Here is a 25,472-nt window from a genome sequence, read left to right on the forward strand (position 1 = left end):
GGGGGGCTGTGGGGTCTGTCGCTGGGGCATATGGTGGGTCCTGGGGGTCTGCGGGGTCTGTCACTGGGGGGACGTGGGTGGCCCTGGGATGGCTGCGGGGTCTGTCGCTGGGACTGCAGGGGACAGGGCACTCGCTGTGGGACCAGAGGGGTGCCCGTCACAGGGGCTGGAGGCAGGTGGGTGGGTTTTGGCTGGAGGCACGTGAGGGGCACCTCACGCTGCCGCTGCGGGGTCAGTCAGGGGTCCCTCCCCGGGACCTCTCTCCCAGCGGGGTGGCCGTGGCACAGGCGTGGGGCAGCCCCGCCTGGGTGCGGTGGGCTCACTGTGGGGCAGGGGGGCTCTGGGCGGTGCTAGCTGGTAGGGACATGGAAAGGAGTCAGAAAAGGCTTTGGGCAAGGGGACAATGTCTGCTGGGGAGGGGGCGTGGTGCGCTGCTTCCCCGTTGTGGGGGCTTGGGGAGAGGCTGGGGCTCGGGCACAATGCTCGGGGGATGGCAGGACCGGCTGCGGTGGGGGCAGGCTGAGAGGAGACAGCAGCAGATGCTTTGGGAAACTTTTGGAATACGCCCCCAGGGCTTGGAGCATGGGGGCTTTGGGGAACATCCCCCAACCTAGGGGATGCAGCCAAGGCCTGGGGAGAGAGGAGCAGGGGAGAGAGGAGCAGAACAATGAGGAGGTGGCCCTGACTGCGGAGAAGGAAGGTGTGACCTAGCTGCTGTGCAGGCACACATCCTCTCTAACCCGCTTTTTGTGTCCACCAAAGTCCTGGCTGCACTGATTAATGGTTTTGTAATTAAAGTCTGCAGGAATTCTGAGAGCTGCGATGCTCCTTGGTAGCCCTCGGTCGCTGTGGAGGGAGGTGCAGGACGCTGCAGGTGGCCTTCCTTCTTCTGTCCCCACCCTGTGCCATTGCAGCACCAGGTCCCCCAGCCTGCGGCTGGCGAAGACTGGTGTAGTCAGAAGCAGGTACTGGTGGCTTTCCATCCGCAGGACTCCTGGGCCTGAGGACAGCCACCGTATTTGCTTTTGAAATTCAGATGACAAATACCTGTGCTTTATTTCCTGAAGGAATTTGCTATATATACAGAATCATTAAAATTCGTGACTTGGAAGTTTCTTGGTCCAAGATCTGGATTGTAATTGTCTTGAAATTGCTGTAGAATGACCCACAAACGATAATTGTTGGAGCAAGGGTTTGGTATTGATGTGTAAACCTGCTAAAGGAGGTTGCCTCCTGAAGTCTCAAAAGGTTCTGTTGTTAAGCCCTAAAAGCAAAACACAGTGCAACTCAGCACAAAAGTCAGGACAGAATGACCACCCGTGCTTGTTCTTTATTGTCCCTGGGCAGGCTCCAAATCTTCTCTGATGTTCTGCATAAACCCTACTCTTGCTGCTTCGCTAACCGCAGCAGAGACTTTGTCGCATGCCAGGACACTCAGTGCCTCGGGCTTATGGTGTACCCAGAAGGGTCGTGAATTCATGGAGAAGGTCTTGCCAGCAGTTTCTCTTTTTTTTGTATGTATTTCATAGCAGCGCTGCTTAGGTGATCACACTGCACTGTTGTCAGTTGTGGTGGTTGTAGAGAGAATTACCTTGGGCCATTTAGGACTTTGTTGGTGAAAGGCAGCATCTTTTCATCGATTGCAGGACACGGGTACCAGATCTTCTGCATGGTCGGGCTCTGCTTGAGCAAATGTTATCAGCCTGCCCGTAGCAGTAGGGGATGCAAGGCTTGGGGGTTTTTTTAGCCAGCATTGCAAAGGTCTGGGTCTGGATGCTGCTGGACCAGTGTATGGCACTGCCTGAACTGGAATCCCTTTTATACGTTCATGTGGCTATTAATATGCTGCAGGATAGCTGCTTTTGCTCAGCCAGAGTAGCTGAAGCAGCCTATGTTTTGAGTGTAGACAGGACTCTCTCTGCCTGCCAGATCCTGCAGTAACCTTTCTAATGGGCTTGAGGGCTTAGGCCGTCTAGGTAGAGCAGATGCTGACTGTGGGGAGAGCTGCTGTGCTGGGGAGAGTCGCAGTCTTCTCTGGAGGTGAGCAGGCTGGGTCACAGCCATTAGCACTCAGTTTTTAAGCAGATGCTCTCAGTCTGGGGATTGGGGCGAATCTGGGCCTCGCAAGCCTGGGCTGGGAATGAAGTTGCCTTGGAGATTGGCAAGATTGTTAAGCACGGATTGAAGAGAGATCCTGATCTCTCCCAGTAATTATGTATAGGTTAACCCCCAAGTTGTAAAGAGTCTTTCATCAGTTTCTCACTGTGATGAGTCTTCTGTCATTAACCTCTCCTGAGTCTTTCTGTCTACAACAGATCTCTACAGGGGTACACAGCAGTAAGGTTAATCGTAAACTGGGGGTTGGAGGTGCCGGAGAACAGGGGGAAAAGGATTCTTTTCTCCCCATGACTGAGGAATGCAGGGTCGTTTGGGTATTTTACAGCCTGGCAGGGGAATTATCTGAAGTGACAGGACTTCTTCCTTTTCCCTGAGGCTCTCGCTTAGGTGCTGTCCACGTGTCAAGGCAATTCTCTGCAGACAGCTGGCAGAGTGCAAAGTTTAGTAGTATTTGCCTGCAGATGAGTCAGCAGAAGAGAAATAGCTTGTTCCTGTAAAGTGGTATGATCTTGTAGGCAAAGCAGCACATGATAGTCACATCTGACTGTGCCAACGCCTTCTAAGTTCAGAGGGACGATAGGGGAGCCTGGGAGCAGGCAGTGCCACCCGGGGAGCCTGGGAGCTGTGGGTTTCGGAGGGGCCTCGCTGCTCCAGTGTGCCAGTCTTGCGCTGACTCAGATCCCTGGTGGGAAATGCATCAGCTTTGGGCTGGAGCATTTACTGAGTTGTTGCAGTAAGCTCTTGTTTTGCACAGACTTCGAGTTTAAGTAGCAGGATGAGTGTAAGTAGCAGGATTTATTTTGCCTTGGTGTGTAAATCTGCAAGTGAAAAGCAGCAGAGGTGGCAGAAGAAATCCTGCTAGTGCATGTAGATTTGCAGATAATATTCTTCAAGAAATTCCTGGGGACATCAAAACACAAAGAATGCAGATGGGCCAGGTCCTCATGCCATCAGTGTGCTTAGGGTGCAGAAATAGCTCATCTGCTTCTCAGGTGTAGTGTGAGGCAGGCAGTTCTCTGACACCACCAAGGCTAAACAAAGCATCGGCACTGTCCATGAAGATGCAGACAGTGAGATAAGGCTTTGGCTAAGTAAGAAGATTTGCCGCGCCTATTTTGACCTTCTCCATCTGCCAGAGGTGTTAACTTTGGTGTTGTGGTTAAATTCCAGCTCGGATGATGGTGTAGTTAACTCACACTAAGGGAGAAGCTTTAAATTCCTTCCCTGCCTATGTATTTTTTTTTTCTTTGTGGTAATCAATGCTTGTCCTTCTTCCCTCCCAGAAGTGGCTGCGTTTCAGTGGGAAATGACTTGAGCTTTGTAGCATTACTCTCAGTAAAGTGTTGGATGATTTCTGAAGGCTGTTATTGCCACAGTTTAAAGAAAACTCCTATTTCTCCCTTCGACTGCTTCCCCTCCTTCATTCAATATCTGCACTTGGGGACTGAGGAGTGATTCCCTGACGGAGAGAGCAACTCTTCTCCCCTTGGCAGTCAGCTGCTCCTCGCAGAGCCGGTACAACTCTCTCTCTTGAGGTGAGCTAGCTGGCAGGTGATGCAAGGTGCTTCTTTGATACAGGATGTGCACCAAAGAAGTAAGTTTCAGAAGCAAAGCCCCAAGTGTTTTGTAAAGTGTCACCGAGACTGTGATCTGCCCATGGCTTTCCCAAATGGGGCACTTCTTAACTTTGCTCCTAGCAAGCAGTTTCTCATGTTCAGCACAGACTCAGTAATGCAGGAGGGTGATGCCTTAAACAAAATAGAACAATGTTAATATTTTACAGCAGGGCTCGCTCTTCTGATTATGCCTGGTTTTTATCTTGGAGTTTTTCAGAATGAGCTTTGAGACTTTATCTTCTCTTTCCCCTTCCCCATCTGCTGCAAATGTAATTAATTTTAGAACAGCCAGTGTTTTATGCATTTGGGGAAGCAAAACCATGTGCTCATGTGTTAAGCTCAGCTACAGATGCTGGATCCCATTGTTAGTAAGTAATTGTTTGAGATGCTATTTTAGTCATTTGGGTCAAAATGAAACATTCTAAGATTAGTAGCTTTATCGCAGTAAGGTATGGTTTGTTTTTAAAAACGTGTTCCCAGTTTTTAACGAAGACAAGTTTGGTGGTGGGAGGACTTCCCAGAAACACACTAGCCACAGGACAGAGGTTTTAAAGCTTTGAAGAGTGGTAAAATTATTGTTTAATTTCTGCGTTAATTGGAGTAATTGGCACAGCTACATCACTCATGAGGTGCGCAGCCCAGCTCTCCGGACATTGGAGAGGCTCCTTCAGCAGCATCTAGCCTGTAACATCAGAGCAGATAGAGCATATCTGTGCTGTCCTCAAAGCAGGTTTCTCCCTTGGTATGTCAGGTAGAGCTGCTGCTGGGTGGCTGGTGCTGTCTGACCACTGCTGCTTATTTAATGCAAAGCAAATCCATTCGCTTAAGCTATTGTTTGCCATCATTTGACTACGTATACCCTGAGAAGTGGAAAAGTGAATTAGGGTGGAGGAAAGCGGATGGTTGGGTGTGGGAGGGGTTGGAAGAAGCTGTTGGAGATTTCTCCTGGGCTCGGACAGTGCTGCTGTACATCAGCACAAAGCACGGTGTTGCCCTGTGCTGTAACCTGCAGTTCTTTGGCTGGCCGTGAGCTCTGCACCCATCAGCAAGACGCTGGTGATAACTCAGCAGAGAGTGTACTTGTGTGCAGAGAAGTCTGGTTGCTCTGATGGGCCAAGCTAACGTGGGAAGAGCTTTACCTGTTTGTGCGTGGAGGATGCTATGTCTGTACTTCAGCACCAAAGCCTCTGCCAGCGCTTTTTAATATTTTGCTGGGCAGTGGTTCAGAATGTCTGCATTCAGGATATTAACAGACCTTTTAATTGTCTCCGAAGGGAAGGAAAGCGAGTGGTCAGAGACCAACAGGTGACTTGAAACAGTGAAATTATTTTGACCAACTAACAAGAAAATCTGCTGCTGTTTTCCCCCACTGTTTCCATGAACACTGGTGTTACTTGAACCAGACACAGAGGTCTGCTGCTTTTTGTGAACTGGATGGTTTCTGACAGGACCATGGTAGTGAAGTAAATAACTGATACAGAGTGTGTTTGCAAGATGGCGCCTTGCAAAACCTAAGAATTACTTGTGTCATACCCTGTGTTTTCACAGAGGTACTCTGAAGGCTGCTGCATTTATAGCACAGATCTTGCCTGAAAGTAAAATATTTGCTTAAGTGTTTGAAGGCTTGGAGCTCAGGGTTGCAAACTCTTTTTGCCTGAGATTGCTTTTGCACACTTCCGTATGTTTGTCTGTTCTTAGGAAATAGTAAATTAATTACTGGAATGGGGAAAACTCGACAAACTTGACTTGCAGGCATTACGGAGTGAGTGCCGGATGGCTCAAGCAGTTCTGAAATGTCATTGTGGCTGCTCTTCACCATCACTTTTGTCTTCTCCCCAGTATTTTTTTTGGCTCCCCACACACCTAAAATTCTCTTTTCCTGTTCTTAGTGCATTGTGTTAGGTCTAGCAGAGCAGTCTGGGATACTTACACGTGTGTAGCCCAAAAACAGTTCAGCTGTGTTTGGCCCTAATGCTGTTCGTAAGGTATCATCTTGTTGATGCTAGGTGGGGAGAGCGGTATGTTTGTGTGTTATTAAACTGTGTTTGACTCCTTACTTTGGAACATTCCTTAACTTGGAGTCATTTGTGCTTGAGTGAGTCCGATCGCTAAATCTGCTTCACAGATTCACAAATCAAGCCCACGCTTCTTGGTTGCTAAACAGCAGAGCTTTGCCCAGCAGCCCTTACTGAGGACAGTCCCAGCTTGTCCTGAGTAGGAACGCTCGGCAGAAACTCTCTGCCTAGGAGAGGGGTGGTGTTCAGAGGGACATCTGCCCTTTCTCATACCTCGCGCTTGCCCCACCTAACATGTTCCAGCACACACACTGCATGTGGGTGGGGAGACATTTTAAATTCCACATGGCTCTTATTATTAGGGTGTTGAGGCACACACATAAGCATCATTTCTGGGCGGAGGGGTTATGCAGCTCTCAGGAATGGCAGGTCAGAAGTACCATTTGCTGCACTGGAGAGCTGCACACTTCAAGTGAGCGAGAGAGGTAATGCTGCTCTTTAGTTATAAACTTTGCAAATCTCGCACCTTGTCGTGGTTTAATCTAGCACCTGTCGTGGAAACCAGGACACACCTGTTTCTAACTCCTGCAGCAGCCGAAAAGGGAATATTTGCTGCCATGTCTTTCTATGAATCCCTAGCTTTGCTTCAGCTCTGTGAAGTGCTGGGCTTCCTAATCCAGGGCCCTTTTGGGAAGGTACAATGACTCCAGCTCAAAAGCACAGATAGCTTATTTCTAGATAGCTGTCACGATTTCTGTCCTACACTGGTTGTCTGTCTGTCTATTCATCACAGAAGCAGTTCAGCTGAACCACCGCTAATTACAACCTGGTACGTAAAGTGCCAGAAGTAAGTGTGCCCTAATGTGGTGTCAGCAGCTGCTTCACCATCGGCTGAGTCACCACTGCAGTGGGGACAGGGGATGAGAGGGGAGCATGGTGGCAGCCATCCCAAGGTGAGCTGTCCCCACTGGCGAGCTGCAGCTTGGTCTTACACAAACAACAAAGCAAACAGCAAGCCAGCTAGTTATTTAAGTTATGACCATGGGTTGCACCCCCTCCCTCACCCTTGTCCTTCTGCTTAAACCTGCTCCTTCCTCTCTTCAGGATTGTACAGGGATGCAGTACACCCACCAGCTGTCTTGGGGGAGGCGGGGGGCGCACAGAAGGCTAGAAGAGTGTTTGCATTCATCAGAATGAGAGCTGGGGGAGGGCTGAATACGGACTGGGCATGCCTTAATCCTTAGGTTGCTTTTCAGATGCTAAAATAGGATAATTAGCCTTGTAGTAATGATTTATAACTTGCATTGCAACTCTTGTGCGAGTTTCTCTCCAGCCAGCTGACTGCTGCATGCTTCTCTCTGCAGAACAGCTCTGAGTTGCATTAAATGATTCAGTATTCCCACCAGGCACTGTTTGTCAAGCCTTGGCAGCTGATGCCAAATACAACTGGCTAAGCCCCTTGTTAGGTGGCTGTGTCTTTGCGCTGACCTTCTGTACGCTGTGCCTGCTGTTGACTGATTCTGCTTTGGAAGAGCTGAGAAATATCTTTTTTTTTTTTTTTTTTCTTTCTTTTCCCCCCCTCTCCTTCATTTTGTTCCAGTTCTCACTGGACGTGCTTGGCAAGATGGAGCCGCCGTCCTCCTCCAGGATGAATTCCCGAAAAAGAAGAAAAGATGGATCTGGCCCTAATGGGGCGACAGAGCTGGACGGAATCCCTCAAAAAATGTCCCGACGCTCATTCGTAAGTAAGCAGAGATAGGAGCTTTAGGTGCCTGTGAGATTAGGACATTGAGCCGTAACAGCAGAAAGATAAATGTGATGATTTTTCTGTGGACACAGAAAACAAAGCAGGGGGGGAAGAAGCAAATGACAGTAGCTATCCTTCTTGCAAAGCCAGTTTAAAATCTTCCTTTGTTCATACTAATAACATGCTTACAACATGGGCTTAAATTAGGTCTGAGGCAAGTGTCGCTAAGCTGCTTTTGTGGTGTGTCAGGCTTGTTTGTAGTCACTTAAGCTGAACCCCAACAGGCATGCATATAGATATCCATGGAGAAATAAGCATTCATTTCTCACAGGTGGGTTTTCTTAAGTGACCCAGCGGGAGGGAGAAATACTCCAAACAAGCATGTAACAACTCATGTACCTCGCAGAAAGCAGTCCTGTTCAAGTCAGGGGAACTCTAGGAGGGTCTGAAGTCTGTAAGCACCTGCAGAAGCAATCTATTGAATCTGTGCTCTGAAACACTGGGAAGATGACTGTTTGATTCTCTTGGTCTGGCAGGAGACTGCATTTATGTTGCTGATATTTCAGGCATGTTCATTAAAAAAAAAAAAACCAAAAAACAAAAGGATTTCTCCTTCTAGATCAACCTCGGGATGGCTTTAACAAGCTAAAGCCAGTGGGGTCTCTTCTAAAGGGGGTCTATGCCAGTTAATGCCAGTGTAAAGAGCTGACTTTAACTTGTCCTTGCCACAATATTGCGATGATGGGCTTTTACAGCTCTTCTCTGCCCTCTTCCTGGAGCTGTCCTGTGTATCACATGTGCTCTAGTTGCTCTTTCCTTATCTCTGTCAAAAGCCAGCTACCATCCCTGCCACGTCATACTGGGGTCATAGTCCTTGGCAAAATATGGTGATGTGTTGCAGCTTTCCTCTTTGATAACAATGTTTTGCTCTTCAGGAGTACTTCAGTCCTGTCCCAGGGCATTTGACAGATGGTAATGAAGTAAGAGCAGTGTCAGAAGTGAGAATTGGGGAGACAAGCATTGGGAATGGAGGCTTGAGACATTACATGACTTTTCCCACAGAGCCTTAATTCCTTGACTGTTGTCAAAACCCACCCTGTCCCTCTTAAAGACCCCATATATTTCGGTAAGGAAAGAGAAGTGCACAGGTTATTCCATGAGAATCTCTTGCTCTTCAAGTTGGTGTCTGTCCTGTGTTAGAAATAAAGCATCTGTCTATGAACAGCACAAGACAAGTAAAATCTAGCCACTTTCTAAACTTCCTGGCTGTTTTTTAGCCACAGGGCTAACGCAGACCTCCTGATGAAAGGTTTCTCTTTTCTTCCTTTTGTGAAAGGTTTATTTATTGTAGCAAGAGCAATAGTGTTGCCTAACTGTGACATTGCCTTGAAGCTTTTACCACTCCCAACTAAACAGCTGGCTGGCAGAGTGTTCCCCTAAAGCAGCGGGGCTCAGCAGCAGATGGTAGTAACAAGCCTGCTGACACACAATTCTGTTGTATTGTGCACATCGGGTTGAGTCCTGACCCTTGTAGGCACTGCAGAGGAAGGGCAAGACTGTGGCAGGAGCTTTTGAGGGCATTTCTCTATCATCCTCTGATAACTTTGATAGGTTTTTCAATGCTTTTATTCCTAGCTTCGTACCAGGTACGTGCCAACCAAACTGCAGAGAGTCTGGTTTTATTCACAAGTCCCAGATATAATGGCAGTGATGAAAGGAGAGACGCACGGGCCTTACCTAACAGTAAGGATCCTGGTAGAGGAGGTGGTGTGTGAAACGCGGGTACTAGAGCCTCAGTAAGTTAAAGGAGATTTTCAGCAGTATCAGTTTGCTTGAATGTGGTGGTCACTGGTTGCTTTCCTGTGCACTTCACTTTGAGCACTCTAATAAGGAATGACAGTAGCAATAACCGCAATAGCAGCGGTCTTTCTGGTTGCAGTGGTGCTGGGCACTGTGGCACGATGCTGCAATGGGACAGGAAGGCAGAGAGGAAACTGATTAGCTTTTTGCAGCTTGAAGGTATTATTGTAAAGATCTCCAAGCTTGTTTCCTAGTCTTCTGGCTGAGGAAAGAGACATCTATTGCTGCCCCACACCTTCTAGCTAGGAGGAAATTGAGCCGTTTGTTCTGTTATGGGAAGGGCAGATGTTTTGTTTCCATTCAGAGGAGACCAGAAATGGTGCCTGGACTTCAGCTGCTGATTAAACATACTGCTGTGGTCAAGCTAGTAGATTAGAGGGGTTTTCCTTCAGCAGTTGGAGATATTCTGCTACAGATCGAGGTCAGTCTCTCACTGTGTATAGCTCAGAAATGGTTGACAATACACCCGTTCCCTGGGAATTTGTGCTGCTGTTGGTATTGCTCTTCTGCTTGTTCATACGCTCAAATTGAGGAGCTGTTACAATTTGTACATTACAGCACAAGCACTCAGGCACAGCAAAGTGATGGTCTTGCCTGGGTGGGCATAGCTGGAGCTGCGACGGTGGGGTTTGATGAAGCTTGTCTTGTGCTGCTGTGAACCGCTGTTTGTCAAAAGTCTGTTTTTACCAGCTGCAGATCTGAGCCTCCAGTTTTCTTGGGTCCAGTATGACTACCACCTTCTTAACTCTACTTTTCTCTCTCTCTCTTCCTCTCTAAATTCAGGCTAATCACCCTGCAGGGCTGTTTTGAGGTTTAACACTAATTAGTCTTTCCGTACATGTGTTTGAATCGTGCAGAGACACAGTGAGTCACTCAGTGACTAGGACACTGCAGTGGCAGTGCTGCCGCTACGTAGTGCACTCACCTTTGCATTCTCACAGCTAACCTTCTCTGGTGGTTTAGGGACTGAGGGAACCGGCTCCGTTTTCAGATGAAGTGGAAATCGATTACAGCAAGCCATACATCAGAGTAACATATGAAGAAGCGATGAGAGGGACCCCTTGTAAGTAAAAAACAGACTGGAAGAATTGTATAAATGTCGGGTTGGGGAGGGACAGGTGTGATTTTGATACCTCTGAGACCGAACCCACCTTGTACGTCAGACCGGGTTTGCAGCGAATGACCTAGTTAATGCTTTGGTGATTAGATAACTGTTCCCGTGTGAAATTGGGCCTGCCATTACAACTGAAATTGGAGCCTTTGTATGTGAGGAGCCATACCTGCACCAGTAAGACTATTTGAAGCAAATAGATATTTGTGTTTTAGCTCTTCCTGTGCCACTGACAGCTATAGAGTAGTATCAGAGTTGAACATTTTTCTCTACTACTTTGTCTGAGGCAGCTTAAAGTTAAGCACTTTAAAAGTCATCCCTTCTGAAACTTGAAATGGGCAAGTAAAACCAACATGCATCTTTGTCCAGAATGTCCCATTGTAGCCTGGATTTGAATTAAAGTTAAATTAAACACAGTAGGCCAGCCCCACAACAAGAACATGTCCTTTTATTCTCTAAACCAGGCTGGGAAAAACACTGTTCTCTTTGTAAGTCCAAAGGGGAGGCAGAGGCAGGACTGACTCCTGAAGGATGGCTGCACTCTCTTGCCAGAGTGTGCAGACAGTGCTGTCTTACTTGGCCTCTCTGTTACGGAAACCGAGACAATAAAAATGCTGCACTTCTACCTACCTGACTGCTGCTGAGAGATGAGCCAGCTCAGATTGAGACCTGGCAGTGGTTTCCTGCAGGAGGTTCTGGAAGTCCAATGCTTTTCACAGTCCACATTAATTTCCCAGCTGAAAGTCTCCAGAGCCTGCACAAAGGTCTCTGATTTCAACAGGGATGGCTCTCCTGCCTGCTAAGACTAAAATTCACTGCATGCTTCCTTGTTGCTGTTTATGCCTGTGCTCAGGTATTGTAGCTGCTGCAGGTATGGAGGAAAAGGGAAGGATATCCCAGCCAATTTCCAGAACATGGTTGCACTTTAATTAAGGTCTGCCAGGACCAGCCCTCTTCTGGCATACAGAAAGCTTTTGCAGTCTCAGATCTCCAGATCCTTGGCTCTCCAGAGCCTCCTGGCATCTTCAGGCTGAGGTGGATTTGCGGAAAAGTGATTGTAAGAGACTGTCCTCAAACTGACTCCTCTGCTTAGCTGGAATTTAACAACCCTACCTCTGCATCAACTCATCCTCTTGCTGCCTCCCAGGCTCTGTCTCTAGGTACCTTCAGGGCCCTGCCCAGACCCATGGGGTTTCAGCTCTCCTGCTAGGTCTTTGCTCTGCCCCTACCTCGCTGCAGCTTTGGTGTGCCTCTGCTCACACCACTCCTCTGAGCCTGTCTGCCTGAATTGGGCCAGAGAGCAGCAGGCCATTCCGAAGTGCGTCAGGTACCAAGAATGCGTGGCTTTCTGTTACCAGCAGCAAGAGAGCTAGAGTCCTGTGTGGTCCCAGGAGACCAGAAGTCAGGGAGCCACCTGCTATTACGTGGCAGTGCTAGACTATGTCACTTTACCTCTGCGCTGACCTCAAAGAGAAGAGCTACAACTTCCCCTGGCAGAGGTGGCTTGAGGAAAGTTTTGTTCCTCCTTCTTTATCTATGGATTTAGCTGATAGTGCCAGTGGTTCAGCAGAATTGTATCTGTTTTTCTTTGAGTAGTCCAGCTGGGTTTTTGGATACAGCTATACGTTTCGTGGGACTGGGGGAGCCGATGATGCTGGTGTGGAATCAGAACAGTCTCGTCCCTCAGCCAGACTGGTAGCTGTGGCAGTGGGCTGCAGAGGAGGTTGCTGAAAAAGTCTTGAGATGCCATCCTGGATGGCAGGGGGAAATCGGGCACCTATGAAACATTTTGGCCGGTTTCCCTCTGGTAGCTCACTGCTGTGCAAAAAGTTAATGCTGCATTTGGATTTCCATAGGAGGGAAATGTCCAGGGTTTGCTTTCCCCTTGGTCTCCCTTCACCTTGTTTTGGTGGATATCTGGTAAGTTTTGAGTCTGTCTTTGAACATGGTTGTATTTCAGCTCTGTCCTCAGCTGCATTTGTTTCCATGTGGGAAGGCAGAAAGCCAGCCATTTCTCTGCACAAATCTTTCCTGGCTATGGCTCTGCATTCTGCCAGTTTTCTGCAATGCCCCCATGAGTTTCAGGAGGTCCCCAAATGCGGGCATGAGCAGCAGCTGCTTCTCCAGGAAGGCATCTTCACAAATGTCTCTCTGTCTCTTTGGCACAGTGGATCGCCCCGTCAGAGTTTATGCTGATGGAATATTTGATTTGTTTCACTCTGGACATGCCCGGGCCTTGATGCAAGCGAAGAACCTCTTCCCAAACACATACCTCATTGTCGGAGGTAAGGAGTGACCTTGTTGACTTTGGCTGTCGTAGGAGTACAGTTTACCTCCGTCCGTGGTTGTGCATACAGATGGCATAGCAGGGTTTTTGTCTTTATGGCCTTAGTGGCTCTAACTGCAGCCAGTTATCCCAAATATTCTTGGAGTCTTATTGCAATATATTGAGAGTTAATATGTCTGCAGAAAGATATCCTGTACCAAATGAGTGCTTAAGAAAAAGATTTTTGATCAGGCTGTTCTAATTTGACCCTTCTATTTTTTGACAGATACCGGTGAGTTGCACATCTGAGTATCAAAATATATTAGGGGCAGTTGAGCATCTGCCCCTCGAATGAGACAGTTAAAGAATGAGCAACAGTCCCTCCGTGGCTGGTTGAGCTTTGTGTCACCTGTATCACCCTGCAAGTCGCTCCCCCGCTCCAGCTCTCCGCTGGGGTTTGCTTGTGGCTAATCCCAAAGAGGTCCCACTAGGAGCGTGGAGATAAAGGTGGTTTCATGGGTGTGGTGCCTGGCCACGTGGAAGTCAGTGAGGCCCCATTTCTCCAAATAAAAGTTCCCCATTTTGTCTGTTAGGTTCAAAAGTCTTTAGATGATGCCAGGAATAGCCTGCTGGCTGCCTGAGGGGATCTAACAGAGGTGTTTCAGCCAGGCCTCCTTCAAGAATATAATGGGAATAAAGAAACCCTTTCTTCTGGCTGCTGTAATATGCTGGCCTCTGTCCAGGCAGTGCCTCTGTGCCCATACCTTCACCCACCTTAGAGACATGTCAGGCTGCGCATGTTGTCTATCAGGAGGTGACCTCTGGTCAGGCTGCATAATGATGTTAAAGTATCAAAGCTGAGAATACCTTTAACTAGTTTTCTCAATTACCGTTAGCTTCCTGAAGCAAAATGAAACTCTGATCCTGCAATAGAGTGACCATAACGCCTTTGTGTGGTTTGTTTCCTTATCACAGTTTCACTTGCTGCTGAGGGCATTTTTATAGTGGTACTTCTGCATTTTTTGTGTGTGCTACAGTAGTGTCTGGAAGGGGAAGGGAGGGAGGAGAGCTGAAATAGTTGCTCCAAGCTACAGAACGCTCTGAGCTTAGAAATCTTGCAGGTGGAAAGACATCCCCATGTGCATAAATGTTGTACATCAAACAGGAAAGTAACTTCAGGTAGTTTGACCTGAAGTCATGTAGCAAGGTGTGCAACCATGCTCTCTGCCTCTGGGAGACTGGTGAGGAGGTGGAGGGCAATGAACTGCTCCCCTTGCACCAGGAACTGAGACAAGAGGCCACAGCCCGAGTGAACATAAGCTCCAAGCTGGGAGCAGTCTCACCCGCTCTTTATCATCTGTTTGTCTAGAACATAAATATGTCCAATACCAGTGAGACTGGTAATGCCTTGTTTACTTTTGAGTCTGATAACCAAATAAAACTCCCTCCTTCTTAATGTCTTACATTGCAGATTATGAAGAGTTGTTCACGTACTTTCTCATAGAACATAATAATTAAGCTAACTTGATTTGCTGTTAACACACCCCTTGTTTTAATACAATTTTCCAAGAACTAGACTGTGGTATGGCCTTTTATGAAATAAGGAGCTTAGGGAATTTTTTTTTTTTCATGGGCTTCAGTTTCCAGGCCTGAGACATTCATATGTTAATATGTTAATAAGCAGTTTTCTGCCTGATAGAGCCCCGGGTTCCATTTCATACAGCAGAGTTGTCTTCTGTATTGGCTGGTTTTCTTGGTAAGCATTGTAGGCTCTAGAGACCTTGAGGGCTTGGAGTGTAGGTCCCCAACTTGGGCAGAAATCCTCCAAACATCCTGCCTAGAATTGCTGAGGAGTTTAGTGCCCTGTGCCGCTCCCTGTTCCTGGTGCTTTGTGGCTGGAAAAGCTGGGTTTGAAAGTGCCAGCGCCAACCTCCATCAGCAGCTGCCGTTGCCTGGTTTAGCAGGGGTGTGTGCAAGGTCCTTTTGCTGTAAAGCATTGGGGTAAGTACCTCAGGCTCACTCTTCTCTGTGCCTGTTTCTTCAGTCTGCAGTGATGAGCTAACCCATAACTTCAAGGGCTTCACGGTAATGAATGAAAATGAGCGGTATGACGCTGTGCAGCACTGTCGCTATGTGGACGAAGTGGTGAGAAATGCGCCGTGGACGCTCACCCCCGAGTTCCTGGCAGAGCACAGGGTAATTTGTGACATCTGATCCATTCTGAATTTTGATTAGCCTCCGTTTGTGTTTGCTGTTTACAGCAAGAATTCGTCCATGGGGGTGACCTCTGCCTGAGCAACCCATTCCTGTTGCAACTCCTTAAATATAGAATGAACTGGGTTATGGGAATCGAGTGGGTTTCTTGGGAAAATAGAAGCATTTGCTGAGCTGGCAGGTAATGTTAAAATAAAGTAGAGATTGTGACATGGTGAAAAAGCCTGAGAGGGTTCTCGCTGTTGCAGGAGAAGTTGATGCTGCTTACAGATTGGTGTGAAATGCAGTAGGGAGAGTATAACATGAGTTGGAAGGCATTTCTGGAGGGCGTCTGGTCCAACTCCCTGCTTACAGCAGGAGCAGCTTAGATCTACGTCAGCTTCCCTGCAGCAGGAGACCAGGCAAGCTGTCTTGAGAGTCTTTAGTCAGTTGGTAAGATAAAGTGAAGGGAGTCTCTAGCATCTGTTGAACTGCTTTGGAAGGTGAAGGAGTCTCTAGGGGAGTTTGCTTAGTTTACCCTTGTCGCCATTAACAAGCCATTTCTCTGTGGAGCTTAAAACAGCTGTGTCCTTAGTCCCAGCCTTTCCTCTCTGGTGTGTGCTTACAATTGATATGCAATTGCCAGTGAGAACTTGAGACTGCTCTGTGTGGCTTTTTAAGAGAGGAAAGTGCCTTGCTGTTCTCTGTCACACCCCTGCGTGGAGGTGTTGAGCAAAAAGTTACCATCCTTTGACAGAAAGCAGGAGACCTGCACGTTCAAGATAAAACATTGACTCGCATTGCTTTCTTAATTTTCAGATCGACTTTGTGGCACACGATGACATCCCCTATTCTTCTGCTGGCAGCGATGATGTTTATAAGCATATAAAAGAAGCAGGTGGGTCTGGCTCAGATTCTCCAGGGCTTCCTGTCAAAGGTCTGCTGTAGTTTCTCCTGTACCCCTGTATGGCAGGATTATGCCTGGGGAAGTGGCAGTGGCCCTCTGGGAACAAGGTCTGCCCAGGGGGCTCTGAGGGCAGGAAGAAGCCCAGCTTTGGGCCCTACTTCATAAGGCTAGGACTGTTCCATGTCCCAGGCCAAGCATTGCCCAGCATTAATGCCTACTTCCAACCTAGTTATTGTGATTGAATTAACAGCCACCTTTTGAAAAAAACACTGCGGTTTGGCTTACAGATTCTCACAAATGGAGAATCTCATGAACTTAGCGAAGTGGCTCCTCTAGCTGTTTGCTCTAAAACTCAGTGGGGTGCAGCTTATTTAGATCTGTCCAAACCCAGCCATCAGAGCTTGTTATATTTCCACCCGCTAAATTGTAGGACCCCTTGTCCTGTCCTTGTCACCACTATCCTATGTGCAGTGGATTATAGTCAATAGTCTTTAAACCAGCTAAAGTGAAGAGCTTTTCGCTAGAAGACATGGTATTTTGACATGGTTTTGACATGCTTTGGTCTTACTTAGGTCTTCCTCATAGTCCCAGAAAGGAGGACCCTGGTATTGTACATTTAAGGACAAAGACATGGTGGTGTGAAGACAGTTAGGAAATGAGCTCTTGACAGGAGAGATTGTTTCCTAATAGAGGTGGCAGCAGCTTTTTGCCATGTGTCTTGCTACAGCTGTCCTGGGTCCTGTTCCCCAACTTTAGGCATGTTTGCGCCAACTCAGAGGACTGAGGGGATCTCAACATCAGATATCATCACCCGGATAGTGCGGGACTATGATGTTTATGCCAGACGGAACCTGCAGCGGGGCTACACAGCTAAAGAGCTCAACGTCAGCTTCATAAACGTGAGTTGAAGTGTGTCTCACCACAAGCTGCATGAAGCAGAATCTTACAGAGCGTGGAGACGTAGAGTCTTGTCTAGTGGTAGCACAGTCCTGCCATATGCCAGTAAAATGCCAGTCTGCAGAGCTAAGCAATTGCAGCAAAACAGTGTCCCTGGAGTAGAAATTAGACTACTTCTGCCCCTGAAACTGCCTCTGGGACCCAACCAGGGGAGCTGGGGTTTTGCCAATACTGCTGCATTGTCAGAAATGTCTTGGTGACGTTTTACCCATTGAAAGAGCTGGAGAACAGGATATGTGGTGAAATTTATGTTTTCTTGAATTGAATGAAGTATGGGTTGTTCTTGGCAGCAGCTGCTGTGTCTCATATCTCTCCTCTTCCCCCAGCCACCTTCTTAAGATAGAGTCATTTGTTAGGATAAAATCTGATGTTCTCACTGTACTATTCCCTTCCTGGAGCTGCAGGAGCAGCAGTGCTTGGGCAGGAGAGAAGGACACACTCTGATCTGTGCTGAGCAGCTCTAGCCCACAAGCAGAATACATGGCAGAAGGCACTTCTGATGTTGGAAGTAAAGTAGTAAACGTTTTTTTTTTTATCACTCAGATACTATGCCTGTTTTTTTAAATACAATCGAATACAAAAATGAAACAGGAGAGGTAACGGCTGCTTGGCCTCTCTTTGGCATGTAACTCTGCCTCTGTTTAAAAATGCCCAGCAAAAAGACTTGTGCTATCGTGATATGCAAAGAGACTTACAGCAGGTCACTCAAGTCTAATCTGTATATTGCATAAATATTTCCCTCTTCCATGCACTCCTATTAGATAGTGCTTATCTCTGGGTTTAGTCTCACTCTGTGTACTGTGCCAGCGCCTGCCGCAAAGCATCTCACAGCCCCACTGTGTCTGCCATTTAGTCTAGGGAAGAAGTGTCACTGAAGTGAAGGAGAAGTGTCACAAGACTAATGGAGATGCTGAGTCTTAAGCAGCAGTTCAGTGTAATAACACAGAGCAGAGGTGGTCGCCACTCAGATCTGGTGAGCTGTACTCTGATCCACCGCTTACTGTACAGGAGAAGAAATATCACCTCCAGGAGCGCGTGGATAAGGTGAAAAAGAGGGTGAAGGATGTAGAGGAGAAGTCGAAGGAATTTGTCCAGAAAGTGGAGGAGAAGAGTATCGACCTCATTCAGAAGTGGGAGGAGAAGTCCCGGGAGTTCATCGGCAATTTCCTGGAGATGTTTGGCCCAGAAGGCGCGTTGGTAAGGAGCCGCTCTGGGAAAAGGGGAAAGGGGATTTTGGAGAGCTTGGCAGTCATTGTAGGGCTTCTGGACCCCACGCTCTGCAGAGCAAAGGTTTACGGTTTGTTGCAGTGCTCGGTGTGCTGCCGGTCTCCAGACAAGTTGTCCCAGGCTTGGGCAGCCTGTTTACAGGGAGCCCTCACCCTTGCCAACTGGATAACGCCAGTTACCGTTGTAGCATGAAAAGTCCCTATGTCACACAAGCCCGCCTGTAAACTCCGGCTTGTGTCCTGCAGGCCACTGAGCAGCCAAGAGATTGGCAGTCACTTTGTCACTGGCCTGGGATGAGTCCGAAGCTACTTGTTTTTGCCAGGCTCTCCTGTGCTGCTGGGTAAATATCACAGGCACTTCGTGTTACAAGTGCTTGAAAATGGGTGATGATTACACTGTGTGCAGTTTCCAAAGCCTAGAGCGATGCTTGGGCTTTTTCTGCTCTTATATTGCACAAAGCATTGAAGGGACACAGCAACTCAAAATGCTGCACAAGCTGTAAGTAGTGTCCATTTCCATCGCTGTTTGAGCCATGCTAACTGTCTTCCTGCTTCCATCGCTAGAAACACATGCTGAAGGAGGGCAAGGGCCGGATGCTGCAGGCCATCAGCCCAAAGCAGAGTCCCAGCAGTAGCCCCACGCACGACCGCTCTCCGTCTCCCTCCTTCCGCTGGCCCTTTTCAACCAAAACTCCTCCTTCCTCACCGGTCAACCGCTCCAGGAACGAGTCTGCAGTCACCTATGACATCAGTGAAGATGAAGAGGATTAAGCTACCAACCGGGATTTGCTGCAAACCACTAATCGCCAAATCCTAAGTCCGGACCCACTGGGGAACTCTAAATGAGCAGGAGAGCCATAGGAACAGGGCTGACGGTGAGCACAGGGCCTTGGAGGCACCCGTTGCTCTTAGCAAGGGCTGCTGCCTGGAAGCACATTCAAACCTCCTCTCCCTTCTCCTCCCCAAATCCCCTTTTTATTGTTTACGTTCTAGTGGTTTCCAGGGGGAAGATGGTTTTTATATTTTAAGAAAATACTCTTTTAAAGCGCAAAGAATAGCACTCAAGCGTGGCTTTTGTTTTGGTTTCTTTTCCCTTGTTAAACTTCCGGGCAAGAGGGAGAGTGAGAAGACCCATCTGTCTCTTCTTTCCTTCAGCTCCTCTGTCTTATTCCCCCCACCCCCAGGCAGTATCTGTGCCGCTGCCAAACGAAAGGCCCCTCGGTTCCTCAACCAGCGTGACCTTGAGAGCACGCAGGAAGCGGTGGTGTAAAGAGGCTTCTAGGAAATAGAGACATCTCTGCTGCGCTGGAGCCGATAGGAGTCTATCCAGCAGACCCTGTAGTGCTTGCACGCCTCTTAGCTGAGCTTCCCAGCGTGTCACAGTGAGGATGTGCTGGGTAGGGGCTACCAGCTTAGCAGGCAGGAGTTACACCCTGGAAGAACTCGCAGCACCATAGAGTCGCACACCCCGTAAGCGCGCAGCATTCACAGCTCCAAATTGTATGGGGGCTGCAGGGGAAAGGCCCTTCCAGCTAATCTTAACAAGACTGCTAAATCTTGAGCTAAAATTCAGCCCTCGGTTGCTGTTGGAGAGAAGAGAATGAATCTTTGCTTCGGGGCACTTGCTGTCTGTGCGTTTCCTTGGGTGTGTGAGAGCCCAGGTAGGAAATTAATGTGTGTACTCCTTTGAGAAGTTCCTTGTCCCAGTCTCTGGTGTGTAATAAGTTTTGCTGTCTGTCCAAATGGCCCCTCAACACTGTGCTCTGTGCGTGTTTGTCTGTGTTTCAGTTCCTGTGCTCTAAGGGCTGGAGCAGTCCTTTACACTGGTGCCATGAAGTCGCTGCTATAAGGACAAAACATGATTTCGTACAGCCAGTTTGCTGTCTGTGTCGGTGTGTGCAGCTGGACTGATGAAGGGCACGTTTTACCCCAGTGAGGGGTCCTGGTCCCGTGTGACAGTTACCTGGCTTGCACAATAAATGCACAAATCAGTGCCCGCTTACTCCACTCCTTGAGGCAGGCCAGAAAGAGCATCAGAGAGCACTGCAGCTTTTTAAGATTTTAAACATGTAATCTGCTCGTTTGAAACCATGGTCCAAGTCGTGCCTGCTGTCATGTCTGTAGTAATCACTGAGCTTTGTGGCCTGCAGCTCCCCGCGGGCAGTTGCCCTCCCCGTGCTGCATGCCTGTGCACAGAGCAGGTCTGTGCATTCTGTCCCGGCAGCCAGCGCTGGAGGGACTGGACTTGGTGTCGCGTAGCTGTGAAGCTTCCGCTTGCTTTTCTGTTCGGATTTGCCTGTGATATCTGTTGTCTCTGGGTGGAGCTGCTGGGCTGAGTTGCCCGTGTCCTCCTGCGATGCTGGGAGCAGAGGACAGCTCCGGGCCTGATCAGCAATACTGCAGGGAGGTCTTCAGAGCGGGACGTGGGGCTCGGGGAGCAGCGGGTGCAAGGAGGCGAATCGTCAAGTGCTGCCACAGGCTCTGCACGGTGCGATGCTTCCAGGGGACACAGTGGCCCTGTGGTAGGAGCAGGCTGCCGCTTCTTTCCAGCTTTTATCTTGCTGATCCTTTGTCACACTTGGCCAAAGGGCTTGACAGAGACTCCGCTTCTGTTGAGGCCAGAGCCGGTATGGGAAAGGGTATTTTGGGGATTCCTCATCTGTCACTTCAACGCCTCTCAGCGGGGACGTGCACAGCTCTGGGAGCGTGGCTGGCTGCTATGGATTTTAAGCTGTAAGGAGCAAATAATGGTCACTTGGTACAAGCCAGTTGTTAATCCCCTGGTTTATGAGTGGTAGAGCACGTACTTTATTTCACCCACATTCTCTCTTCCCTCATCTTCCCCACCTTCCCTTCCTCACCATGGGTGTTGCGTTGCTTTCCCAAGCCGGATCACGAAGCCGGGCTGCTTTAGAGCCTTACTACTGTTTTAAACACAAGTTATGCAACAGTGTTCTGTAAATTTGGATAACAATGGTGTTTTGGATGGTGGTTTGTTCTGCAGAGACCTTAACATGTTTCTTGGTCTCTCTGGAAAACCTGGGGTGCTTGGTAAGAAGCCAGCCATGGTTTTACATGTAGCTTGGAATAACAGGGCTGTTTGTTGTAACCAATAATCCCTGCTTCCTCCTTGCACTTAAATTAAATTGGACACTCAAATCCCAGACTAGTCTTTTTTTTTTTTTTTTTTTTCCCCTTTGTTTTTTTGTTTCCTCCTGGATTGCTGGACCAGCCTTATCTCCAGCACTGCCCTGTCCTATCAGGAATAGGACAGAGCTTTGTCTTTGGGCAAAACGTGTGAGCCAAGTTCTCCAGGAACATCTTGTTACCCACAGATATACCCAGTGCTGCTGCTTCAGGGCTGTCCTGCATACCCCTAACCCATCCCACACTCTTCAAAAGAAGCATCTGGAAGAGACGTGCTTGAACTAAGCATGAAGTAAGAGGCAGAGTGGAAGAATAAAACTTAACTAGCATGCATTGAAGAACATGTGGAGTTTGATGCTGTTAAATCCAGAGGCATCAACTCCTACAAGACAGCCCTACCTCAGTTCCTCTATAGATCTGGGGTGTGAGGCTGCTGGCACCAGCAGCCAGCCCCTGGGAGAGGATTTTCTGATGGCAAAGAATAGCAGCAGCAGGGCAAAGCTAGGTGCCAAGGATGCTGGTAGAAGCAAGATGTGAAGAGCATGGCACTTCAACAGCATATTGCTTAAGCTGTAGGAGAAGGTCTTTAATCCCTTGAGAAAATTATGGCCCACACCTGCGCTGACGTGATTTTGTGCATTTTATTGTGCGGTCTGGCTTTTGTAGCCAGAGGCAGGTGCTGGAGCAGCAAACACACTTGGCAGTAGCGGTGACTTTGGTGGGACTGACGCTGCATCTTGCCCTCTGCCCTCAAGGTGGGCTTCTCGCTGCCAAGGGCTCCCTGGTGTAAAGGTGTGGGTTTTCTACCTGCCACAGGTAAGGAGCTGGGTCTGGTTGTCTGACAGGGGGGGAACAAGTCCCATATTTTGCTGCTTGTCTGGGTGTTGCTTCTTGGCAAAACCATGAGATCGCTGGGTCCCAGTGCTTCTGCGGGTGCCTAGAAAGCCATGTTGGTAATAGCCATGTACTGTTGCCAGGAGTCTGTCAAATTTGGCAATCTCATCATGAATCACCAGTGCATCTTCTGGCTGAGCAGTTTCACTTTGAACACAGCCACTTGCAAAAAGCTCCGAGTCACTTTTCCCCCCTCCTCATGGGACAGAAAACTTGCTTTTTCCCCAAAATGAATCAATTAAATAAATAAAAGTTGGGAGCTTTGGCTTTCTGACTCTGCTTCCCCAACGTGTCGCGCTAGCCAGAGGTATTAGGGTGGGAGGGCACCAGGGTGCAGGTCAGGAGAAGCTTCGGTGGTGCCCGGCAGCAGGCTCTGGTCTTAACACTGATGATCTGGCATCTGCTGCCCATCTCCAGTCACGCTGTATCACCCAGTCCTGCCGTCACCTCCGGCCCCGCAGCAGCTGCTTCAAGCTGGCCTTTCCCAGTCAGTGTTTGCTGTGCTGGCTTCTCTGTATGGGCCTGTGTGCACATCGTGTGTCTTACTGGCTTGTTCTGGAGTTGGGTTTTTGGCTTTTATGTTTAGCCAAATAAATGCAAAGTCATTCTACTCAGTGTGTGCCAGACTCCTTCTGCTATCCTAGCACAGCCAGCTCCCATCATGGTCTCTTCACCTGCCGTCTTAGCAGTGGTTTGAGTGAGAAGATGCTTCAGTGGGGGTCAAAAGATTACCCAGTGGTTTCTGCAAGTCATCATCATTCCTGATGTCCATCCCCACCTCTGTTGTAGGTGTAGAGCCAATACTGTTAGCGGAGCAGAGCCTGGGCAAGGCTGGTTAAGGCAGCATTAACTACTTGCCTGTGTCATGAAGGTGCTTGAAGGCTCCTTCCTTTGCCTGGCCCCAGGCTGGCAGGTGTGGATGCTCCTGCTGTGCTCTCGGGAGCAGCCACTGCTGCGGAGAACGTGCCCCAGGGACAGGCCAGACCCATCCAGAGGTCTCGGGAGAAAACGCCGCTGCCCTGGCATTGCCTTGGCTGTTGGACCCCAGCCAGCAGCACCCAGAGGTCAGTGTCATGGCTGGGTGTTGGGCACCCCGTGCCATGCCATGGCTGTGCTGGTCTGGGCTCTGTCTTCTTCCCCCTGTGTGGAGTCATCTCCTGCCCGGTCTGGGCAGGAGATGATCTGAGCCCAGTCACCAACGCAAGACTCAGGTACAAATTTATCTTTATTCAGTGCCAGACAAGAGCCCCCTGGGCTGGAGGCGGCTTCACGGATCCCTTTGGCTTGTGGCTTTCAGGTTTCAGACCCTTTCACCCCATGCCAGGATGCCCTTTCTCCCTCTGCCTCCTCTGCTGCCAGCGGCTCCCCAGGGCCGGAGGAGGACGAGGTGGTTGTACAGGGCAAACTAGCCCTCGTCTCACTCTGCCTCTTGGCACCCCAGTTGCTCCCTCCTGCTCATGCCTTGACATCGGTGCCTGCGGGTGTGAAGCTGACGGGCTGGTAGCCCGGCTTGTCGTCCTGCTTGCGGTAATACATCCGCGTCACCACTGCCAAGATGAAGGTTTGGGGGATCAACAGCTGCATGTTCATCTCTGGAAGAGAAGGGTCATTCGAAGCTGCCTTCATCCACCGTGCCCATTCCCCACACCCTGCTGTGTGATGGAGGGGCTCGGCTGGGAGCACGCAACGCTGCTCCCTCGTCTCCTGACTTACGCTGCGACCTGGCCTTGGAGGAGAAGGGCGGTGAGCAGGCGATGTTGCCATTGTTGGCCAGGATGCTGAAGATGGCGGGCTGCAGTGCCGTCAGGAGGAGGAGGACCTGCAACCACCAACACCCGAGGTGGTGGGGGCTGCACCGCTGCCAGCCTCCTGCCCTTCGCCTTCCCCGCTCTCCCGCAGCCAGACCTGGCTCTCGCCTGCCAGCGGCTCCTGCCCCGCCATCTCCCCCCGCACTGTCTCATCCCATTCATGCCAGAGGAGCCCCTCACCTCCGGGGGAGCCAGGCAGGACAGGGGCTCACCTGGAAGCAGGAGAACTTGGCCTTGATGTTCTGCTCGGTCAGGTGCAGCCGGGCCTGCCGGAAGAGGATGCCCAGGGCCCACAGCCCGAAAAGGGTGGAGACGCCAACCACAGTGTTGATCCAGAGGGCCACGCTCTCTGCCGAGATCTGGGGGAGGACACACAGAAAACGCGCCTGGGCTGACAAAGCTGCTGGGCAAGGGGAGGGCTGGTGGAGGCTCCCTGTCCAGGACGTCCCCCTGCCCATCCCTGTGCCCTGGCACTCACGTCAGCAGGGTTGTAGTTCCCGTCGGCGGCCAGGACCAGCCCCAGGAAGACGGCGACCACCCTGCAGAAGGCGTACTGGAAAGTCCCCAGCATCAGCAGTTGAAGCTTTCTCCTGGCACAGCGAGAGAGACCGGTAGCACCCTGAGGTCCCCAAGCCCCTGCCCAAGGACTTCTCTTCCACCCCAGCAGAAGCAGGGGGTCAAAGCCCTCCCTAAGGGCAGGGGATTACCCCGGCTCTCCCTCACCTGCTCATGGTGATTCGGGGCAGGCAGGGGCAGCAGCAGCAGCAGGGCCCAGTGCTGACCACCATGGGCACGTCCTTCAGGGTGCTCAGCACCGCCTCCTTCCCCCCAAAGCCCTCCACCATGACCAGCATCAGGAGGTAGAAGCAGATGGCAAAGTACCTGGGGAGGAGGAGGAAGGCAGGTCAGGCTCTACAGGCTCCCCGGTGCCACTGCTCCGGGGTAGGTGATACTCACGCCGTGGTAGCCATCTCCACCACCATCATGGAGCGTGGGATCCACAGCCCAAAGCAGCTGACCACAGACACAACCTGGGGGAGATGCGAGCTTGGCACACTGCCGCTCCCCCCCTCCTCTGGGCTGGCACCCCTTGGGTGGCCTTGGCCCCCCGGTGTGATGTCCCCACCACCCCCACACCTCAGCTTACCGTAGGGGCTGAGCTGCTCCAGCGGAGGGTCTTCATCTTGATGGGGCAGCGGATCTTGCGGGTGAGGTAGAAAGCCTCTTCCACGAAGATCGCAACCGACAGCAGCGTCATGATGGTGGCGAGGCCCATGATGGCAAGTTGGGCCATGTCCAGCTCTGCCAGGGAGGCGTGAGAAGCCTGTCCTGTCCCCCTTGGGGCCACCACAGCAGGGAGCTGCCACCCGACCCACCACTCCACAGGTTTGGGAAGCCCCTTGCCACATCCTCGGCATGTCTGGCCATGCCAGAGCTGGTGCTTCTGCCCCGCTTCTCCCGTGTCCCATGTCATCTGCCCCGGTACTGGCCCTCCCTGGGCCGCCCCCGTCCCTGCAGGCAGGGCTATGGGGTGGGAGGCTGAGACCCTGGCAGCACCCCGCTGCCTCCCCCTTCCCTTGGGGGGGGCCCCGCCCCCCCCCCGCGCC

General features: G+C 50.0%; 2 protein-coding genes across 4 annotated transcripts in view; one reads left to right on the forward strand and one right to left on the reverse strand.

Annotated features, from left to right (window-relative positions):
* The first annotated feature begins 3,493 nt into the window (after window positions 1-3,493).
* PCYT1A (phosphate cytidylyltransferase 1, choline, alpha) lies at window positions 3,494-21,180 on the forward strand. 3 transcript variants are annotated; one of them, XM_009282368.2, is made up of 9 exons: window positions 3,494-3,653; window positions 7,350-7,490; window positions 10,320-10,419; window positions 12,636-12,752; window positions 14,778-14,929; window positions 15,746-15,824; window positions 16,590-16,732; window positions 17,799-17,987; window positions 18,581-21,180. In XM_009282368.2, exons 2-9 carry the CDS (start codon window positions 7,374-7,376, stop codon window positions 18,785-18,787), a joined length of 1,104 nt encoding a protein of 367 aa, XP_009280643.1. In that variant the 5' UTR covers window positions 3,494-3,653; window positions 7,350-7,373; the 3' UTR covers window positions 18,788-21,180. The 3 variants fall into 3 exon arrangements, with proteins under 3 accessions (XP_009280643.1, XP_009280642.1, XP_009280641.2); XM_009282367.2 differs by lacking the exon at window positions 3,494-3,653 and adding an exon at window positions 3,666-3,712; XM_009282366.2 differs by lacking the exon at window positions 3,494-3,653 and adding an exon at window positions 6,679-6,702.
* Window positions 21,181-23,512: 2,332 nt separating this feature from the next.
* SLC51A (solute carrier family 51 alpha subunit) overlaps window positions 23,513-25,472 on the reverse strand; it is a 2,396-nt gene continuing 436 nt past the window's right edge. Inside the window, exons 3-9 of the mRNA XM_009282436.1 lie at window positions 25,013-25,167; window positions 24,823-24,896; window positions 24,589-24,747; window positions 24,344-24,455; window positions 24,078-24,224; window positions 23,771-23,876; window positions 23,513-23,649 (exon numbers count right to left, since the gene is read on the reverse strand). Of these exons, the coding sequence (XP_009280711.1) occupies window positions 23,513-23,649; window positions 23,771-23,876; window positions 24,078-24,224; window positions 24,344-24,455; window positions 24,589-24,747; window positions 24,823-24,896; window positions 25,013-25,167 (890 nt within the window). The remainder of the gene's footprint in view (window positions 23,650-23,770; window positions 23,877-24,077; window positions 24,225-24,343; window positions 24,456-24,588; window positions 24,748-24,822; window positions 24,897-25,012; window positions 25,168-25,472) is intronic.

Source organism: Aptenodytes forsteri, unplaced genomic scaffold (assembly GCF_000699145.1).
Source record: "Aptenodytes forsteri isolate BGI_AS27 unplaced genomic scaffold, ASM69914v1 Scaffold404, whole genome shotgun sequence".
In the NCBI taxonomy this organism is placed as follows: Eukaryota; Metazoa; Chordata; class Aves; order Sphenisciformes; family Spheniscidae; genus Aptenodytes; species Aptenodytes forsteri.

Bases quoted from the DNA above. Each gene is read 5' to 3' on its own strand.
- PCYT1A (XM_009282367.2), top strand. The intron at 15,825-16,589 runs GTGGGTCTGGCT...CCCCAACTTTAG, and splicing joins TAAGCATATAAAAGAAGCAG to GCATGTTTGCGCCAACTCAG. The intron at 17,988-18,580 runs GTAAGGAGCCGC...TTCCATCGCTAG, and splicing joins TTGGCCCAGAAGGCGCGTTG to AAACACATGCTGAAGGAGGG.